Source organism: Asparagus officinalis, chromosome 7 (assembly GCF_001876935.1).
Source record: "Asparagus officinalis chromosome 7, Aspof.V1, whole genome shotgun sequence".
Classification (NCBI taxonomy): domain Eukaryota; kingdom Viridiplantae; phylum Streptophyta; class Magnoliopsida; order Asparagales; family Asparagaceae; genus Asparagus; species Asparagus officinalis.
The window spans coordinates 130,493,332-130,514,673 of NC_033800.1; the positions used below are offsets into that span (position 1 = coordinate 130,493,332).

The 21,342-nt window shown below is 37.2% G+C and overlaps 1 protein-coding gene and 1 long non-coding RNA gene across 2 annotated transcripts; one reads left to right on the plus strand and one right to left on the minus strand.

Moving 5' to 3' along the window:
* Positions 8,778-17,727, plus strand: LOC109850755 (protein DETOXIFICATION 29-like). Its single transcript, XM_020420824.1, has 8 exons — positions 8,778-9,083; positions 14,547-15,088; positions 15,160-15,246; positions 15,635-15,691; positions 15,788-16,026; positions 16,112-16,230; positions 16,331-16,417; positions 17,406-17,727. Exons 1-8 carry the CDS (start codon positions 8,886-8,888, stop codon positions 17,469-17,471), a joined length of 1,395 nt encoding a protein of 464 aa, XP_020276413.1. The 5' UTR covers positions 8,778-8,885; the 3' UTR covers positions 17,472-17,727.
* Positions 19,573-21,007, minus strand: LOC109850439. The gene is made up of 3 exons (XR_002249438.1): positions 20,697-21,007; positions 20,508-20,594; positions 19,573-19,713 (listed from the first exon to the last, which is right to left on the minus strand). It is a non-coding gene; the product is annotated as an uncharacterized LOC109850439 (long non-coding RNA).

Sequence of the window (21,342 nt, forward strand, 5' to 3'; positions counted from 1 at the left end):
CTCGGAGGCGAGTAACATCTCGCCCAACCTTGCCCTACTTTTCTAAACGTTTTCAAAGAGTTTTTTTTTGAGTTTTGATGAACCAAAAATGTAATTTTTATACAAAGAATTGATTTTTATAGCATATAGTGGAATATATATGATTTCAGATTTATTCAAAATCCACAAACGTTTATTTGAATCGGAGATCTAGATCTGAAACGTTTTTACAAGAGTTTTAGCATGAGTTTTTTAAATACTTATGTTTAGAGTTTTATTCATGTATATGTATGTGAAAGTTATGTTTCAGTTAGTCCATACATGTTAATATTCGTATGATTCATGCTTGGAATTGATGGGGATGAGTTTAGATCAAATTTTGGGTATATAAGAACCTGTACAGATTTTTCTGCAGTCTGTCGGTCGACTGATCGGTCGACCGACGGGCAGTTTGTAAGCCATCAGTCGACTGATCAGTCGACTGACGAACTGTTTCTGCTTTCTCAGCTTCTCGGTCGACTGGTCAGTCGACTGGCTAGCTGAGGCTGTGCTGCCTGAGCCTCGTCAGTCGACATATGAGTCGACTGACGTCATCAGTCGACACATCAGTCGACACATCAGTCGACTGATGAGTCGGTCACACCCGGTCCATGCGTTGGACAACGGTCACACCCGGTCCATGCGTTGGACAACGGTCACACCCAGTCCATGCGTTGGACAATGGTCACACCCGGTCCATGCGTTGGACAACGGTCACACCCGGTCCATGCGTTGGACAACGGTTATATTCAGTCCATGAGTTGGACGTTTACTTCATGCAGTCCATGGACTGGACGTTTAATATTTATATAGTCTATGTTTTGGACACTTAATCGTTTTCGGACATGATACTCATGTGAGTTTGCATGACACTTGTGGTGGCCTTGTCATGATTTCATTTATCGGTAGAGACGGGTTTGTATTTGTTTTATTTATTGTTTCTTGTATTAGACCTCAGGTTTAGTATTTAGGGATTTACAATTTGAGATACAAGGTATATACATGAGGGTTTCCTTGTTTGGATTATTTCGCTCGACGTACCTACGCTCGTGTTGTAATTTCCTAAATACCAAAGCCCATTGTTGTTAGGACAAATAATTTTATATTATGTATTAACTGTATTTTCATATACAACAAGCCCTATCCCTTGGGGTTGGTTGTGATGTTGCTCGCTAGCGCTTTGACGCTCGTTGTCCCTCCCCATTTCAGGTAACGAGCCAGGAGCCCGGAGAGTCGCAGGTTGATGTTGACACACTTTAGTGTTTAGCTGTTAGTTATGCTTATGTTGGAGCTCCACCATAGACTTTTGTTTAGACATTTGAGAGCCTTATTCTAGAAGTTGTAAAGGCCGTGTGCCTTATTTCCTCTTGTCAGATATATGTATTTTGAGACTTGTTGAGTATTCCAGTTTATCTATTCAGACATTGACTATGTATTTCTGTATGTTGGATGATGAGACGTTAATGTGATCACTATCATTTCATCAGTTATTTCTTGTATTATCTTTTACCTGCTTTTGTACCTATACCTGTTGTTGATTCCACTAGAGAGATAGTAATTGTGATGGTGAAACATGTTATTGCATGGTGTGGTGCATGGCAGGTTTGACATTTCTGGTTTCACCTCGGACTGCAGCCTTGTGTGAACCCAGGGGCGTCACAGAGGATTCTAAGGTTTTAAAGAGAGCTTAAGAGAGAAAAATCTAGGATTTGTTCGAAGAAGTTTGAATGGGTGTATTTGAACACTTGAAGCCTAAAAAAACTCTTTCTTTCACATTCATCATCTTCAGATCACCTCAGCGATGAGAGTTTCCCTTGGTTTCATCATCCAAACCATTCTTCATTAAGCTTCACTTTGTATCATCGAATGATGGTTTGTTTACAAAAGGCTATAAGATCTTTCTTATATTCTGTGCTTAAATTGTGTTTGAAGGTTTGTTTCAAATTTGTTTTTATGGCGTACTCAAGCCGGTGATAATTTGAGGATTCGTAGTAGCTAAAGCTAGACGTACTCATTGTTGAGAGTTAAAAGATGACTGGTATCTGGTAGATTCTAGAATACAGTCTTTGTATGCCTACTAAATTGGGTTGTAATTCAGGAGAATTCTTGGCATAAACCCTTTTGTGAGAAGGAAGAGTGCACGTATGATTTCTACCCGAACCACTATAAAATCTTTCGTGCCCTTAGTTGGTTGTTTTTCGCTTTTATTTTATTTATTCTTCTACTTATTCTGTGTTTTAGTGAAAAATGGCAGCAACCTTACTCATCCCCCCCACCCCGGGACTTACACCTTAGATCCAATAATTACCTATTTGGGGTGCACGCAGTTGTGTTTGTGTGTATATTATTGCGCACAACGGAAATTTCAACAATACTTCGGCAACACAACAAGAGAGTAAGGTCGCAATAGGAATTCCTGTTTCACTAAGAAAATAAGAACCTTAAGCAAAATATCTCAACCAAGTGAGATATCAGCTCTTTCTCTCATCAGTTCTAGGATTGACCTGTCGAGGGAACCTAAATAAGCTATTACAAATCACACAAATAACGAGACAACCAATTTTACGTGGTTCGACAAATTACCTACGTCCACGGGGAGAGGATGGAGAGATTCCACAAAATTAAGGAGAGTACAAAGGGTTACAAAACTCACAAACTAACCCTAAACCAAAACTCTCAACTTGTTCACAATATCTCCCTCTCACAATGCTCAAAAAAGTCTCTCTAATCTCTGATTACAACTCTCCTCCCTTTGATGATTGATTCTAATCTCCATATATATAAAAAAACTAAAACCAAAATAGACTAGGAATCCTAAAACCAAAAATAAAACAAATTAGGAATCCTAATAACCTCATGTTACCAAAATAGATTAGGAATCCTAATAACCTCATCTTACCAAAATAGATTAGGAATCCTAATAGATTAGGAATACTGCTATCCAATAATTCTCCACATCGGCGAAGTATTCCCAAAACTGAGCCGACACCAACATGAGCACCAATGCGTCGTCTCACCAAATTCGGCTGCACCAATGTGGTTGCCTACGTACCCCCTCTCCCAAGGGATCAAGCCGCTTATAGTTCATCCAAATGGCCGTCAACGGCCTCAACAATCACGAATATATAACAAGTTTCAACAATGATCAAACTTATTGCTCGGAACCATCTTAGTGAGCATATCTGCCGGATTATCCTTCATGTGGACTTTCACAATCTCGACATCACCATCTTAAAGAACATCTTGAATGAAGTGATAACGAATTTTCGTCCTCGCATGAAAAATCTGATTCTTTGCCAAATAGATAGCACTCATGATATCACAATGAATAGTAACGGACTTCTGCGATATACCAAGTTCCTCCAAAAGTTCTCGATGCCAAATAGCCTCATTCACAGCCTTTGTAATCACCATATACTCTTCCTCCATTGTAGACAAAGCCACCGTCGACTGTAAGGTGCATCTCCAACACACCGGCGCACGGGTCAAAGTAAACACATACCCCATTGTAGACCGGCGCTTATCCAAATCCACGACATAATCCAAATTAATATTACCAATGCATAACTACCCACCTGTAGTGTCCCTCTCATAAACCAAACCAATATTGAGCGTACCTCGAATGTACCTCAAAATCCATCTCACGACGTCCCAATGACCACTCTTGGATTGTGCATGTATCTCGAAACCATGCTCACCGCCTGTGATAAGTCCGGCCTCGTACATACCATCGCATACATCAAGCTCCCAACCACGCTCGCATATGGAGTCTTTGACATTAATTCTCGATCTTCAACTGTCTTTGGTGAAAGATCAACTAAAAGCTTCAAATGGGCTCCCAATGGTACACTAACTCGCTTCGTATTCATTCTAACATAAAATCGTTGTAGAACCTTCTTTAAATAAGTTACCTGTGTCAAACAAATTCTGCCCTTCTTCTTATCTATGCTAATCTCCATCCCTAAAATACGCTTCGCCTCATTTAAATCCTTCATCTCAAACTTATTTGAAAGTTGTGCCTTCAACTCATCTATAGAAGATCTGGAAATAGAGGCAACTAACATGTCATCGACATAAAGTAACAAATAGATATACGCACCTCCTTTCAACTTGTAAAAATATACGCAAGGATCAAACTGACTCCGAGTGTACGAATGACCAATCATAAAACCATCGAATCGCCTATACCATTGTCGAGGAGACTGCTTCAAACCGTATAGCGATTTCTTCAACCTGCAAACCAACTTATCTTTCTCTGCAGCTCGGAATCCCAATGGCTGAGTCATATATTATTTTTCATCAAGATCACCATGAAGAAATACCGTCTTCACATCCAACTGATCTAACTCTAAACCATACTGTGCCACCAACGCTAGCAAAATCAGAATCGAAGAGTGTTTCACCACTAGAGAGAAAACCTCGTTATAGTCAATTCCTTCCTCTTGTGCATAGCCCTTTGCAACCAACCTAGCTTTGAACCTCAATGGAGTGCCCTCAATGCTCTCCTTCTTTGTGTATACACACTTGCAACCAATTGCCTTCCACCCCTTTGGAAGCTCAACCATCTCCTATGTATCGTTCTTATGAAGAGACTCCATCTCCTCCTGTATAGCTACCTGCCACGAATCGGCCTCCAAACTTTGCTCGGCCTCTCTGAATGTAGTAGGCACCATCTCATCGATACTCTCAACCGAAAGTACATACGCAACTTGTCGGCATACCGTGCTGGCAACCGTATGTCTCTCCTCTATCTCCGAACCGCAATAAAATCTTGAACCTGAACCGTCGGTCCCTGATCCTGTACATCAGTACCCGTATCCTCCGTATCACCGTCATGCTCTCCTGACATCACCTCAGTCGGTACTCTAATGGATACTGTACCATCTGGATAATGTGGAGCTGTATCGATCTCCACCACTTACGATATCTCCTCCGTAGGGTCGTTCTCTACCTGATGAGAGCTGGGAAGCTTCAAGATAGAAGCCTCATCAAATGTGACGTCCTTACTCAGCACAATCTTCCTATCAATTGGATCCCAAAGCTTGTATCCCTTGACACCATGCTTGAATCCTACAAATATGGTCTTCTTAGCTCGAGGTTCTAATTTATCTGTTTTCACATGATAAAATAAAGGGCACCCAAATATCTTGAGCTGTTTATAATCATGTGCTGGCTCTCCCGACCACTTCCCCATAGGGGTCTTTCCCTTAATCGCAGATGAATGTAGCCTATCAATGAGGTGGCTCGCATATGTAAGTATCTCAGCCCAAAAGATCTTCTCCAAACCACTCTGCGACAATAAACATCGGATCTTCTCCAGCAAAAACCGATTTAACCTCTCTGCCACCCTATTCTGCTGCGGTGTATGACTAATCGTGAAGTGCCTCTCTATGCCCTCGTTTCGACATAGCTGCAGAAAGGGGTCTGATGTGTACTCGCCGTCGTATTCAGATTACAACGTCTTGATCTTTCTCCCAGTCTGTAGTTCCAACCTCTTCTTTTACTCCACAAATATATCTAGGACTTCACTCTTTTCTGCCATGGTGTACACCCAACATCGCCTAGAATAGTCATCAATAAATATGACGAACCAATGTCGATCACCAAGTGATGCAGACTTGGTGGGACCCCAAACGTCTATGTGCACGTAGTCTAGGATGCCCCTCATCCTATGAATAACAGTCCCGAACTCCATCTTCGTCTTTTTGCTAAGTACACAGTGCTCACAGAACTCCACTTTACCACTATTGGCTCCCTTCAATAGCCCCTGCTGACACAACGCCTACAGTGACTTCTCTCTTGTGTACCCTAACCTGTAATGCCAAATCCTGCTCATGTCCGCCTCTGAAATAGTCGAAGAAACCTGACCAATTTTGGTACTCCCCTTCAGATAATACAAGTTTTGACTGCGGACTCTCTTCATCACCACCAAAGATCCCTTAGTAACCTTTGCTACAGCGTCCTTAAAGGTCACCTTAAATCCCATTGTCTCCAAAGCTCCAACTGAGATAATATTCTTCTTCAGCTGAAGAACGAATCTCACCTCCTTTAATTCACGGACTACTCTGTCGTGCATCCGAATCCGCACGGTACCTATCCTACAAATACCACAGGATTGATCATTTTCCATGAAAACAACACCCCCATCGAGTCTCTCAAACAATGCAAACCAATCTCACCTAGGGGTCACATGATAAGTAGCGCTGAAATCAAGCATCCAATCTGATGCATCCAAATGGTGAAAAGCTTGAATCATCGGAATCATCGCCTTTCGCAACATTCACCTCATTGGCATTCAGGCCATTTTTCTTGCCATTCTCCTTCTCTTTGACCTTTGGACAATCTCTTTTCCAATGCCCTTGTTCCTTGCAGAATGTACATTGGTTCTTTCCAAGCTGATGACGACCTCTTGACTTTGACGTTCCTCTATTACTACCTTTCGGATATGGGCTTCTACCTCTCGTCGACAAGGCCTCGCCTGAAGTACTAGCACGGGAAGTCTCCTTGTCCTTCCTCCCCAAATCATAATTCGTCAATGTATTAGTAACTTTACTATAGCTGATAGAAGATCTTCCGTTCGACAAAGTAAGCACAAATATGTCTACTCCTCATCCGGTAAGGAGCCCAATAAGATAATAACCTTGTACTCATCCGATATCTTCTCATCAACGTTCGTTAAGTCCGACAACAACTTAGTATAGTTGTTCACATGAGCCGCTAGTGAGGTGCCTCAGGACATCTGAAATCTGAATAATCTTCACAGCAAGTGCAAACTGTTCTCAACACTCTTCGTAAGATACTTATTGTTAAGAATTTCCCACATCTTCATTGCAGACGTCACCCCAATCACATCATATTTCAGCTTCTGTTCCAAACAGGACCTGATCACCCTACAATCGTTCCTATTCATCTTTTACCATATCACCTCCTCATATTTTTGTGGTCTCTCGTGGACCATGATGGTCTCCTCTAAGTTCTGAGAATTGAATGTATCCTATACGTCGTTCATCCACAAACCAAAGTTGATTTTACCGTTATATTTCACCACACTAATTTTGGTGTTTTAAAAACCAACTTGAACTGTACTCGTCATCGACTTGCTGCTTTCACCTTCTTCTCCCATTGCAAACTAACTCTAAGTTGTAGAGAAATAATCAAACTTTGATAGAAATTAAGAATTATCCAACTGAACCTTAGATCAGATTCCAAATAGATCTCCTGTCCATACGAGGAAAGCGAAATCTTCAACGACAACTCCTAATGCTATCTCCACCGAAACCTAGAACTCCAAGAACCAAGCTTCACACAAGAATCTTCTTCCACCTAATTCCAAAACCCTAGATCTGAAACCTGGGCTGTGATATCACTTGTTGCGCGTATCGAAAATTTTGGCAGCAATTCGGCAGCACAACAAGAGAGTCAGGTCGCAATAAGAATTACTGTTTCACCAAGGAAATAAGAACCTTAAGCAAAATATCTCAACTAAGTGAGATATCAGCTCTTCCTCTCATCAGTTCTAGGACTGACCTGTCGAGGGAACCTAAATAAGCTATTACAAATCACACAAATAGCAAGACAAACAATTTTACGTGGTTCAACAAATTGCCTACGTCCACGGGGAGAGGATGAGGAGATTCCACTAAATTAAGGAGAGTACAAAGGGTTATAATCTCACAAAACTCACAAACTAACCCTCAACCAAAGCTCTCAACTTGCTCACAATATCTTCCTCTCACAATGCTCAAAAGTCTCTCTAATCTCTGATTACAACTCTCCTCCCTTTGATGATTGATTCTAATCTCCATATATATAGAAAAACTAAAACCAAAACAGACTAGGAATCCTAAAACCAAAAACAAAACAAATTAGGAATCCTAATAATCTCATGTTACTAAAATAGATTAGGAATTCTAATAACCTCATGTTATCAAAATAGATTAGGATAGATTAGGAATACTGTTATCCAACATATATATGTGTGTATATGTGCACGTGCACGCGATCAGATTCACAACTTCGCCGTTGACACAAAAAAGACATGAAGCCTCTTCGGCCTCTCAAGTTTTCTTGTCATTATATTTGGAGAGGATCAGGATCCTTAGAGGTAATATCATGTCCTCCTCTATTTCGTCCTAAATTTTACTTTCTTGTAGCGGACTCAAAATTTTGCATAAGTTTGGTCTTACTTATTATCCTTATACCATGTGCAATAATCTTTTGACACTTTCCTTGTGAATAAGATAGCACTAATAGCATTACGTTGAGGTTTCATAACTTCTTTTTGCCGACGGCCAAAAAAAACACTAAAACGTTTTCGAAACTGATAAGAGGGGTATAAAAAAGTACCAATCTGACATTTTAATCGATATAGATAACTACTACTTCATGATCAGATATAGATGACTAAAACTTCATGATGCAAGAAAGCGTGCGTGCACTTAATCATTTACCTTTTGAAATACATTGCTCTCTCTCTCTCTCTCTCTCTCTCTCTCTCTCTCTCACTCACTCACTCATCAGCACGATATTATATTTATACATACAGGGTCGATCTTTTAGCTGCAAGCCAAAAGAAGTCATTCAAAGTCAAAATCCGTAACAAACATTATTTTCCTCCTAATTATCAACTGCACACGTCTCAAACTCCCACAGCGACACGCAAATACCATCCAACCTCTTCATGCAAGCCTCGTGTCCATATATTAAGTAATTTATATATCATTCCCCTCCCTCTCTCTCTTTCTCTTGATATGAGCAAAGTTAAGGACCTATAATCACAAATGTTATATATATATATGCTAATTAATTAGAATTTTGAAGATTTTTTCCCCCCGGATAATAGGACTTCGAAGATTTTGAGTGGAAAAATGAGGAGGGTTTTGGCAAAGAGCTGGGCCGAGACGAAGAACACGTGGCAGATTGCGGGGCCCGCAATACTCACGGGAGTTTTGATCAGTTCCCTCGGTATTGTTACCGTCGCCTTTGTTGGTCATCTTGGTGATGTTGAGCTCGCTGCGGTTACGATGGGTCAGAGCGTGATCGAATGTTTCGCTTTTGGATTTCTGGTATATATATACATGCACTACTTAAATTCCATTTTTGGTACATTTATTAGGGTTATGCTGGCCCCTAATAATTTACCCTTATTTCAGACTTATTACTCCGATTCCCCGGCCCCCCCCCCCCCCACCAAAAATTTATGTACTTGAAATGTCCAACAAAATTAAACTTTGTTATCCGGTTAGTTGTATAATCGAAGGTGACTATAAAGAGCATTTTGATTCTTGTTCTTGTAGCTTAGATTATATCTTAGACATAAACTTTCCGTATCATATGCAGGCAACAACTTTCTTTGTTTCATACAAGTCCCCTCATATTGCCCCAAGCATTAGATCATAGGTTTCTCCCTCACTTCTATGATATTTGCATATATTGAAAGCTGCCAACATTGCTTTTTGAAATCTCCTTCGATTGTATTAATTAATCTCCAAAGTTTCTCTTTGTGGTCTCTTAAGCCCGTTTGGCAAAATTAAGGTTAAGGAAAAGAGATTAAGGAGAATGATTAACATAGTTCACCCACTCGATAATCCAAATGACTAAATTATTAACACGTTATACAAGTCTTATTTTAGCCCTTGAGATCATTTTTAGGGTTTGTGAATAACAATGATTTTTTTTATAATTGGAGGGGTTAACTCTTAATCCTTCTAAATAGGAATATTAGTAAACCCCTCATTTTGAGGGGTTGACTTATTTTATTCCCTCTAGAGGGGTTAGCTTAACTCTTCTATATTTTTTACGTTTGGTAAATTATGGAGGGTTGACTCAATGTAACCCTGGTATAGATTTTCGCTGAAAAGGTAAATAACCCTAGGTGTTATTTATCTTTCTACTTTTTTAGAGAGAAAAAACTCTGAGGTATTGATCTTTCTACTATTTTAGCTTGTCTAATTAATTTGTTGGAATCTAGGCATCTAGCTAGTTGAAGCTAGAGCTAACAATTAATACGCCAATACCTAGCCTATATCTTCAATGGCATTTATGATTTAGCAGAAGTGTAACTGAATAACACATACTCATTTTCATACTAGCAGGACGATACAAACCCTAGAAAATCCTAGGGATAGAAGGTTTCTGAATAATAATAGAAAAATTCCTCAATGACCCAAAATATGGGACCAATAGAGGGGACAAGTGAGGTATCTCCCTCCTATTGGATAATGAGTTGGCCATCATTAATGATGGCCAACTCATTATCCAATAGGAGGGAGACACCTCACTTGTCCCCTCCATTGGTCCCATATTTTGGGTCCCTGTAGCAAAGCTCATAATAATAACCAAGATAAATTTCTATATAAAATTTGACACAATATATGGGGTATGAAAACTATTGCAAACGACTAAACTAGCCTCCTAATATAAAAGAGCTAACCCATAAAACTAAAAGTAACTATATCTTTGACGTGAAGTTGAGCTTGAAGATGAATTCTTTTGACCTCGGAAATGTATAGAATTGCGAATTATTTCTATAATACTTCTTGAGCTTTCCGAAAATATATTATAATAAGAATTCAATGGAGAGAGTCAAAGATATGGTCCTTCAAAGTTGCATGTCGACATCTGTTCGAAAATTACCCTTTTCTCTTTGATCACCCCAACTACGCATCAGCTGATTTTTTCCAAAAAAAACATCGACTATTACCTCAACATCAATTTATCAGCTCTTAACATAAAAATTACTAAAAATAGAAAGTTTTAAAAATGATCCTTAAAGGCTCTCTATGATTGAGAAAACAAACCAGGCAACTTGAGATAACTAGATTTCTTTTCCTAATCCAAGCATTACCAAAATTAGTAAATGTCAAAAATAAAATAAAATAATGATGATTGATAGGAACATGTGACTTTGAGCACAACGAAACAAACTTAATTAGGGGTGTTTGGAGGACTGTATCTCGTTGAAATACAAAATTTTCATATGTTACATGTTCGAATCCTCCTTTCTTGAGAGATATAGACTGAAGATCCTTTTCAAGCTCCGTTTGGACTTCAGATTTTGCTCCCTAAACTCGTCCACCATGCCACGTGTTCTGCATCATAATAACTTCATAATGCAAAACAGCATAAGTGCAACTAATGATTTGCCTAATTTATTGCATCTCTCAGTACCATGCCACGTATAGAGTTGATCTTTTTAGCTACAAGCCAAAGAAACTCGGCCAAAGTCAAAGCTCTTCCAAATCCTCAACTACACATGCATGTGTCAAAGGCTAAGAAAAAACACAAAACTCGTCCAACCTCTGCATGCAAGCCTCGTGTCCACTAATCCACATATTTAATAATTAATTTTCTTTCTCTCTCGCTAATAAGTTTAAATCGCTATAAATAGAAAACAAATCCTTGGCTGCATACTAGGACTAAAGAAGATGAAGAGGATGGTAGAGAGTTGGGTTGAGACCAAGAAGACGTGGCACATCGCGGGGCCCGCAATACTCAACGGAGTCTTCATCACTTCCCTCGAGGTTGTCACCGTCGCCTTTGTGGGTCATCTTGGGGATGTTGAGCTTGCAGCGGTTGCTATGGGGCAGAGTGTAATCGATTGCTTGGGTTTTGGATTTTTGGTACTTATATATTATATTAGGGTTAATGGCATATACAACTCTGAGCTTTCACATTGTGTCATTTATTATCTATTAATTAATAGTTGGTAATTGGAGAGATTCCAATTATGCTAATCTATACCATTCGATTTAAATTTTAAGGATTAAGATACAACTCTGTGGAATTTTCACTATCATCCCTTCAAATTTAAATAGATGATAGAGATTGAATGAAACCCACATGGATGTATCTCATCCCTTAATATTAAGCTTAATGCCTCGCAGATAGACCCATCTATACGTCAAAATTTTGACATGGCTCGTATCATATTGACCGGCCCATTTAACAACTGGGTTCCCCACCCGACCCAAGTGACCCATTTACTGGTTTTATAATCAATCCAACTTATTTTATGCACTTGACATGAAACCTAAGGTCAATGTTTTCATGATTTGATTTATCATTTATAGATTTTTTTTTTACTATTTATAAGTTTAGATATTTTAGGGTGTTTTTTGTAAATTTTGATTTTTGTAATTTTAAAAGTTTCAGGGTGTTTTCTACAAATATCATTTTTAGGGGACTTTTTTTAATTTATGAATTTTGTACTCTTTGTATATTCTAACTTTTTAGATATTGTTTTGTAAATTTTGAATCTTCAAGGTATTTTTTATAAATTTTGAAAATTTCACGGTGTTTTTAAAAATTTTAAAATTTTCATGGTGTCGTTTATAAGTTATCAATTTTTTACTATTTTGTAAGTTTTGATATTTCCTGGGTGTGTTTTAGTAAAATTTGATTTTTAGGGTTTTTTGCAATTTGAAACTTTTTGGGTGTTTTGTGCAAATTTTAAAAATTTCATCCTCTTTTTAATTTATCATTTTTTTACTGTTTCAAAATTTTGATTTTTAGGTTTAGTAAATTGACTTATTGAGTGTTTTTTGTAAAATTTCAAACTTTCAGGGTTTTTTTTTATAAATTTTAACACTTAATGGTTTCGTTTATAAGTCAAAGATTGATTTTGTGTTGTTTGTTAGTTTTAATACTTTTAGGGTGTGTTCTTATAAAAATTGACTATTTGAGGGTGCATTTTGCGATTCTCTAAACTTTCAGGTTGTGCATTACGAATTTCAAAAGTTTCATCTAGTTTTTGTAATTTAATTTTTTATACTATTTCTAGGTTCTAATGTTTCAGCTTTTTTCTTATAAGTTTGACTTGTTGAAGGTATTTTTTTACAATTTTTAAAACTTTTAGGGTGTTTTTGAAAATTTAAAAACCTTTATGGTGTTGTTTATAAGTTAAAGATTTTGCACTATTTGTAAGTTTTGATATTTGGGGTGTTTTTTGTGTAAAATTTGACTCTTTTGAAAGTCTATTTTACAAATTTTGAAACTTTTAGGTTGTTTTGACAAATTTTAAATTTTTTATGGTGTTGTTTATAATTTATAAAATTTTTGATGTTTGTAAGTTTTGATATTTTTGGGGTTGTTTTTATAAAGTTTACGTGTTTAGGGGTGGTTTTTTGTAATTTGTGAAAATTTTGGGTCTTTTCTACAAATTTCATGATGTTTATAATCTATAGATTTGTACTATTTGTATGTATTGACATTTTTGGGGTGTGTTTTTGTAAATTTTGAATTTTAAGAGTTGGATGATAAATGGGTTGAAGTTAAATGAGTGAGGAAGTGCACCCATTTATGGCCGCTTTAATAAATGAGTCATTCGTATCGACTCACTTATCACCTAACCAATGTAAAGTGATCCATACCGTTTATAATAAGTCAGGTCGAGTCGGGTCGGGTCAATGGATCGGATCGTAAATTGCCACACATAGATCACATCAGAACTCTAGAGTATAAATAGGTCAGGTCGAGTCGGGTCGGGTCAATGGATCGGATCGTAAATTGCGACCCATAGATCATATCAGAACTCTAGAGTAGCGACTTTGAGAACATGAGTTGTGCAGGTACTGTTTGGTTTTGAAATTGATAGAAATGAATTCTTTAAATTCCACAATTAAATTATTTATTGATCTACTTCCAAAAAAGCTTTAAAATACATAGTTTTAGATAGTCTTAAGCATATTATCTCGGCAATGACATCGTCGAGGAGGTGTGCTACCGACCTAGTCACGTGCCGTTTCGGTCACGCTCCAGGTCGTAAAAACAACTGTCCATCTAGTAGAAAGGAGGTTACACTTGTTTGCTACCAGGTTCAGATGAAGATAGGACTATGACTAATACTAATTACTATTTTTGATTTTTTTTTAATGAAAAATCAGCAATAGAACGAATAGAATTATTTTGGTGTTAAAGGTCCTAGCCACTTCACCAAAATACCGAACTTACAGTGAAGATGGGGAGTTATATATTTGCCCAGTTTTCCTTATACCAGAAGGTGACTTTGTTGGCTACTTTCTCATTGGTTTAATCCTAGTTTAATCTTAGTCTGGTTCAGAATGCATCTGGACAAGATTAATGCTGGCCCAGTTTTTGTAAGGGTTGCCAATCACAGCCTTAAGGTTTCATTATCCTTCATTAGAATTTGGAACTCAGCATTAAGACTGACATCCTAGCTAGTAGCTACCAACTAGAGATATTGTCTTGACATCATGACAAAAATTTTCCTTACCATACCAGTCAATTGAGGGTTACCTCTGAAGTGCTAGCGTCTTAATGTGATATGTCATTAGTTTGTCGCATAATCACAATTGCGCATGCTTACACCTAAAGTTTTCTGAGCATCTGGATCAAATATTTTCAGAAACATTTGCATTACTGAACTAACTGAATCTACACATTTCTAGCTAGAATTCTCATCCTAAATGTATATAGACCAAAATGTGCCATCACATCAGAATCGAAGCATTCTAATGTACGCTACAATTTCAAATGATCATTGAAGTTTCTTTACATTTTCTTTATAGTTAGGGATGGGCAGCGCCTTGGAGACGCTATGTGGTCAAGCTGTCGGCGCTGGACAACTCAACATGCTAGGAATCTACATGCAGAGATCATTCATTATCACAGGAGTAACAGCTCTAATTCTAACTCCAATTTATGTGTTTGCATCTCCAATACTAAAACTTCTTCATCAATCCAAAGACATATCGGAACTAGCACAACAGTACACGAGATGGGTAATCCCTCAATTATTCGCATACGCTATGAATTTCCCCATCCAAAAGTTTCTCCAGTCTCAGAGCAGAGTATGGGTAATGACTGCAATTTCTGGAATTGCTCTCCCAATTCATGTACTTTTGAATTGGATTTTTGTTACTAAACTTGGTTACGGATTATCTGGAGCGGCAATTGTTGGGAATATTTCGTGGTGGTTTATAGTTTTGGCCCAGATGATATATGTTGTGTCTGGGAATTTTCCCGAGGCCTGGAAAGGGTTCTCTTGGTTGGCGTTTAAATCTCTGTCTTCTTTCGTGAAACTGTCACTTGCGTCGGCGGTAATGTTATGGTTAGTACTCGAATGTTTACATGTGTGTTACGTTTGTATCTTCTTGCCCTAATTTGCTTGTTTGAATGCAGCTTGGAGGTTTGGTATTATACTGCAGTGATAATCTTGGTGGGATGTTTGAAGAATGCAGAAATTGAAGTTAGTGCTGTCTCTATATGGTTAGTTACATTTCTTCCCCTTTTATTGGCTGTTGTCTTGATCTCGAAGAAAATATCCTCTAAATCTTATATAATGGGCACTTAATACATCAGAAACCGTCTACCATTGAATCAGCATAAACAGATAAAATTGAAGATTATTAGACTAATGTAATGAACAAGGATCACTGAGCTGTAGTCAATAAAAGGGGAAGAAATCTACAGAGATGAAAATCTTCTTCTTGGAAGAAAATTCAATCTATCCACACAGAATAATCATTTAAGAGAATTTATCATGAGTTTGTTTGACTTAGAAGCCGAACCCTTCAGTCCATACCGTATCAAGTTCATCCCTAACAATTTATTTACCATCACACATTTCGTCTAATTTCATTCTTCCCTTTGACAGCATGAGCATCCAACTTTGGACATTAACGGTTGCTTTAGGTATCAATGCTGCTGTAAGGTAAGCATTCTCGACACCAACTTCATCAGTCCTGTTGAACAATAGATTTCCTTTTTGAAAAATTCATGACAATTCATAATGTTTCACATTCTGGAGTGTGCGAGTATCCAATGAACTCGGAGCTGGTCGTCCAAAAGCCGCAAAATTTGCAGTTGTTATCTCGGTTTTGACATCAGGACTCCTTGGATTTATCTTCATGGTTATAGTTTTTATAGCTCGAAAGCATCTACCGAAATTGTTTACTGATATACCTGAAGTTATTAGAGAAACATCCAAACTTGGGTATTTATTGGCAGCTACAATCATTTTAAACAGCATTCAACCTGTTCTCTCTGGTACTATTCTAAACAATTATTACACTTACGGTTAAAAAAATTGCAGGCGTATAAAAATTTATGACTATTCCTTCAAAATTTTCAGGAGTAGCAGTTGGAGCTGGTTGGCAATCCTTGGTAGCTTTTGTAAATACAGGCTGCTATTATCTAGTTGGTTTGCCTATTGGAGCTGTTCTTGGGCTCAAGCTTAAGCTCAATGCAATGGCAAGAAACTACAATTTTTAATCTTATATTGTTGGTTTGGCTAAATTTGTTGTGTTTATGAAAGAACTGGATTTGGTTATTTCTTGTTATCAATGTGCAGGGACTTTGGTCAGGGATGTTAGTCGGAACTCTACTGCAAACAGTGATCTTGATTTTGATCACATTCAGAACTAAATGGGGAAAAGAGGTAATTTATCTAAAATTGAAGTTAGCTAGTGCTGAAAAAGGGGAAATTTTGCAAATTTGTGGTGGTGGTTGTTGTCATAGAAAAAAAGGCTCATGTAGCTCCTTTGAACTTAATATCCCTGTAATATCTCTGTTTTGGACTTACTATCCTTGTGGCATCATTGTTTTGAACTTACTACATATCCCCATCACTGTAATATCTGTGTTTTGGATTTACTATCCTTGTGGCATCATTGTTTTAAACTTACTACATATCCCCTCTAGTTTTATTTTTGGAGATAGACCCCTGAGTGAGTTTTTTGTATTCCTTTTCCCCCCCCCCCCCCGACTGTTTTAGGTTCAGGGGGTCTACTTGTTAGCAAAAACAATTTTCTACTTCTGTGATGGTAAAAGATTCAATTAAGCGTTCACTCAACGGGTCCATCTTTTTATATATATATATATATATATATATATATATATATATATATATATATATATGAGAATAATGGAGGTGGCGGGCTGGCAGCTCACCTCTCCCCCATGAGCTGCCAAGTTGATGTCCACCAAACTTTGTAGCCACACATTTATTAATATAAAACATCTTTTTATATAATATAAGGATCCCTAGGCCAATATGAGTGGTTAAAAACTTTGGTGGACACACTATTCACTATCCACACCTTTATATATATATATATATATATATATATATATATTATATATAATATATATATATTATATATATATATATATATTATAGCCTAGCTAGACCAGTATAAGTTCTCAATTTCGACACTACAGGGGGTCTATTGCAATTAATCCTTTTTTAAAACAATTCAAACTTTATGATTCTAGTATGACAATTTTACTTACAACCATCTAAACAAGTATCGTTAATCTTGTATGATTCATTGGATTATATACAAGCTGATGTATGATTTTGCACTAGTGCAAATATACAACGTTATGGTCCATAATTTGTACTCAAATTTCCTACAGGCTTTTAGGCTTCGCAAGCTGAGGAAAGAATAAAGACCTGGGGAGGGAAGATAGAGCTTCAAGCAGCCTCGTGACAATTTGCAATGCAGATCGTGGACACAAACAAACCACAGAGAGAATTTTTTTCAGCGAAAAGTTAACCACAAAGTTCTCATAATGTAATGCACAGTTGAATTTTGTGTTGTTCTAAGCAAATATTGGTTGTAGTGTCTGACAGAAAAGATAGAATTTGCATGGACTGGATTTTCACCTAGGATTATGCATCAATGTGAGAAAATAATGAGATTTTGTGTACTTAAATTTCTCAAAGAAAAGTGTTAGAACTTTGTAGAACATTGTTCGTGCAATATCTCTTGTTTGATTAATAACAAACACTCATTTAGTACTAATAAGTTTGTGAGATGATATATTTCAACAATAAAAAGTACGAAATAATTTTGGCTCAAAGCGACGCAAAAATCAATACGAACAGTAATCGCCATTAACCATCGATGATCACGAAGCAACTATCGATGGTCTATAGGTCACCGGTGGACTATAGTTAATAATATGTATTTCTTAGAAACGAGAAATCAATCAACAATCTGTATTTTCTTATCATTGTGAGGAGTTTGGTATCTCGACTGGTTTCAGGTAGATTCAAGGGGCCTATCTGTAAAGCCTACTAAACCGGGTTGGGATTCAGGGATAACTCCGGTCATAGTGAAAAAGGCCCTTTGCAATAAGAAAAAGTGGATGCAGGATTTTGATCCGAAGCACTACAAAAGTCTCGTGTGTTTTTGTGTTGGTTGCTCTTAGTTTTTCATTTTTTATTTTCCGCTGCATATTCTTTGTTTATCAAAAAAAATTATAGCAATCCTATTCACCCCGCTATAGGCTTTCATCCCGTTTCCGACAAAAAAGACTTTTTGGATCCTTCGTATCTGCATTACTTTTTTGAGTAATGTTGACCCGTCGACAGTTACACAAATTGAGTGTTCTCTATCTGTAGTCTAGAGATGTTAAATGGGTGGGTATGGGTTTTAAATGGGCGGGTCATAAATGGGTGGGCATGTTTTGCCCATTTACCCATTTATGGCCCATTTAACATTATTTAAATGGGCGGGTTTTTGCCCGCCCATTTAATAAACGGGTCGCCCATTTGCCCATTTAACTATAGTAACTATATATGTATAATACTTTTGGGGTGTTTTTTGTAAACTTTTAGGGTTTTTTTTGCAAACTATTGTGGGCTTTTTGCAAACTTTTTGGGAGCTTTTTGCAAACTTGTTGGAGATTTTGATAAAATACTAACAAAGATAGGAACATAAACAAAGATAAACAAATGCAGACAAATTCATTGAACCATTTACAAGCCTGGATAAAAGTACAGACCTCACACATTTGCAAAATTAACCTCAAATTTTCAAACCAAAAACCAAAAGATCAATAACAAAAAAATTGCGAGTATATTTAAATGAATTAAGATAGAAAACACAAGGTATGCAAGGATCTGTATAAGATCAATAACTTGATATAAATGCCATCATAACTATCAGCAACACGATCACGATTAGTAAGGACAATCTACTTAATTACTTTATAAACTAGAATAGTAAGTTCGACTATAAACAAAATAGTAGCACAACCATAGTCTACTTATTTCCCATCTTTCAAATGTTCAGGCATGAACAGGATCATGACAGAAGAAAGAAAAGACCAAGAAACAAAGATCAAAAGAGAGGGATTTTACGAGAAAGTAAATCTTAGCCCGACAGAACAGAAATTTCCCTGAGAAAACATTTGAACTGCTGCCTGAAAAGAGAGGGATTTTACGCAAGCAAATAGCAGAAAGCTACTACAAGAACTGCACTGGCCAAATTGACAATGCTGCGACTGACAATAATCACAACCAAGGAAACAGTATAAACATATTACAGAATCAACCAAAATCAACCAAAATAACTGCAGTTATAGACGTACTACAAGCTCAGGTGTTCTTCATGATGCTGCAAATGAAAATCACTTAGCACTGATTGAGCAAGAAGCTGGTCGCATTAGTTTGGAAGAGCACCTGTTATTACAACAGCTTCAGAAGCAGCAGCAGCAACAACAACTGCTTCGGGGGAGACCCAGCAGCAGCAGCAGCAGCAGCAGCAGCAGCAACAGCAACAGCAGCTTCAGCAGCAACGCTTGCTTTCTCGTCAGAATTCGTCTGTGCCATTTATTGAACAAATTCAAGGTTCTCTGCAGCATCAGCAGTCAGTTAACCAGTATATGCCAGAGTTGGAGCAATTTTTGAAACTTCAGTTAGAGGAGCAACATCATCTTCAACAGCTGCAGCAGCAACAAGAATTGCATCAGCAACAACAGCAACTTCAGTTCCAAATGTAACTAAAAATCATGAAACTTTACTTGGTTAATTGTTCAATTTTCGAACATTTGCTGCAGCAGCAGTTGAATGACCCTGTTTATCAACTTAGTTAAGTGTTACACGGCATGAGTCATAAGAACATTTCATATATAAACTATTAATGAGATTGCTAAGTCAAACTATCAAATTAAACAATTAACCAAGTAAAGTTCATGAACCATGGGAACTGTATTAATATATAAAGAACTTAATATTTGTAATCTCATGATTTAAGGGAAATCCTTCTTGGTATTTGTACGTGTAGTGTAAAAGTGAGGCAAAAACTCAAAAATTTTGCTTAGCAATTAATTAATTAATTGTAGGATTAGTTGAACATACAAGTACATAAAAGTATTCACACTTTAAATCATTACACAAGAATAAGTATCGATTTAGAGTAAGACATGTTGAAAGTTCCCAAGAGAATAATCAGTGGGGAACAAGGCAATCTCAGTTAGCTATTACATATTCATAGAGTTGGAACTGTCTGTATTTGACCAAATCTTTCATGCAAACAAGGGATCAATAAGCACAAGAGAAAAATATGTGTGAAGTTTACAGCCCCTATTGATCAATTTGATTTTGACTAGACCCCCTGCTCAGAAAGTGCTGCACAAAAAGTGAAATTAACCTCAGATTTGCGAACCAAAAACCAAAAGAAAAAAAAAATGAAATTAACCTTAGATTTCCTAATCAAATCCATGATTGAAAATCTTACCTTAATCACTTTCGCCTTCCGATTCAGAAACCTCTAGATTACTGAAATCATGTACTAATAAATTTCCTTCTTCAATGTCTGCCAGAGCTGCATTTAATAAGAAAAAATAATATTAATATTTTGTGATAAAATATGTAGCCCACAACAATACAAAAAAGCAATAAAGGAAAAAAAAAGAAGGCAACTCACAAGGAATCCCGTCTAACCAAGAACCAGTACAAATTTGAGCTTCAGCATTCTCCGGAAGAAGACGATTTCGATACTTGTCAAGCACACGTCCCGCAATGCTGAAAGCCGATTCAGAGGCCACCGAAGTAATAGGAATACTCAATATATCTCGAGCCATCATCGACAATTGAGGACGCTTCTCGCATTCGCCTTTCCAATACTCGAGAACATTCAAATGATCATTTTTCTTCCAACTGACTAATTTTTCATCTAGATACTCTTCTAACTGAGACTTGGACCTACTTGCTAAATATAATTAACTCTCAAACAGTTCAAACTCAACCATCTCATCATAGGGGCATCTCCAAAGTTCTCTTCACCACTGCTCTCAGCTACAGATGTATCTAGAGATGCTCGCTCATATTCTTTGTAAAGCCTTCTCAGTTTCTCTAAGATAGTCAACACATAATCAGAACTAACTCCTATTCTTTGTAAAGCCTTCTCAGTTTCTCTAAGATAGTCAACACATAATCAGAACTAACTCCCAATTTCTTAAAGCAAAACTCTACATACTTCACCTTGTATCGGGGGTCCAAAATGACTGCAAATGACAAAATAACACTGTAGCATTCCCAATATTTATCAAATTTTATTTTTATATCATTTG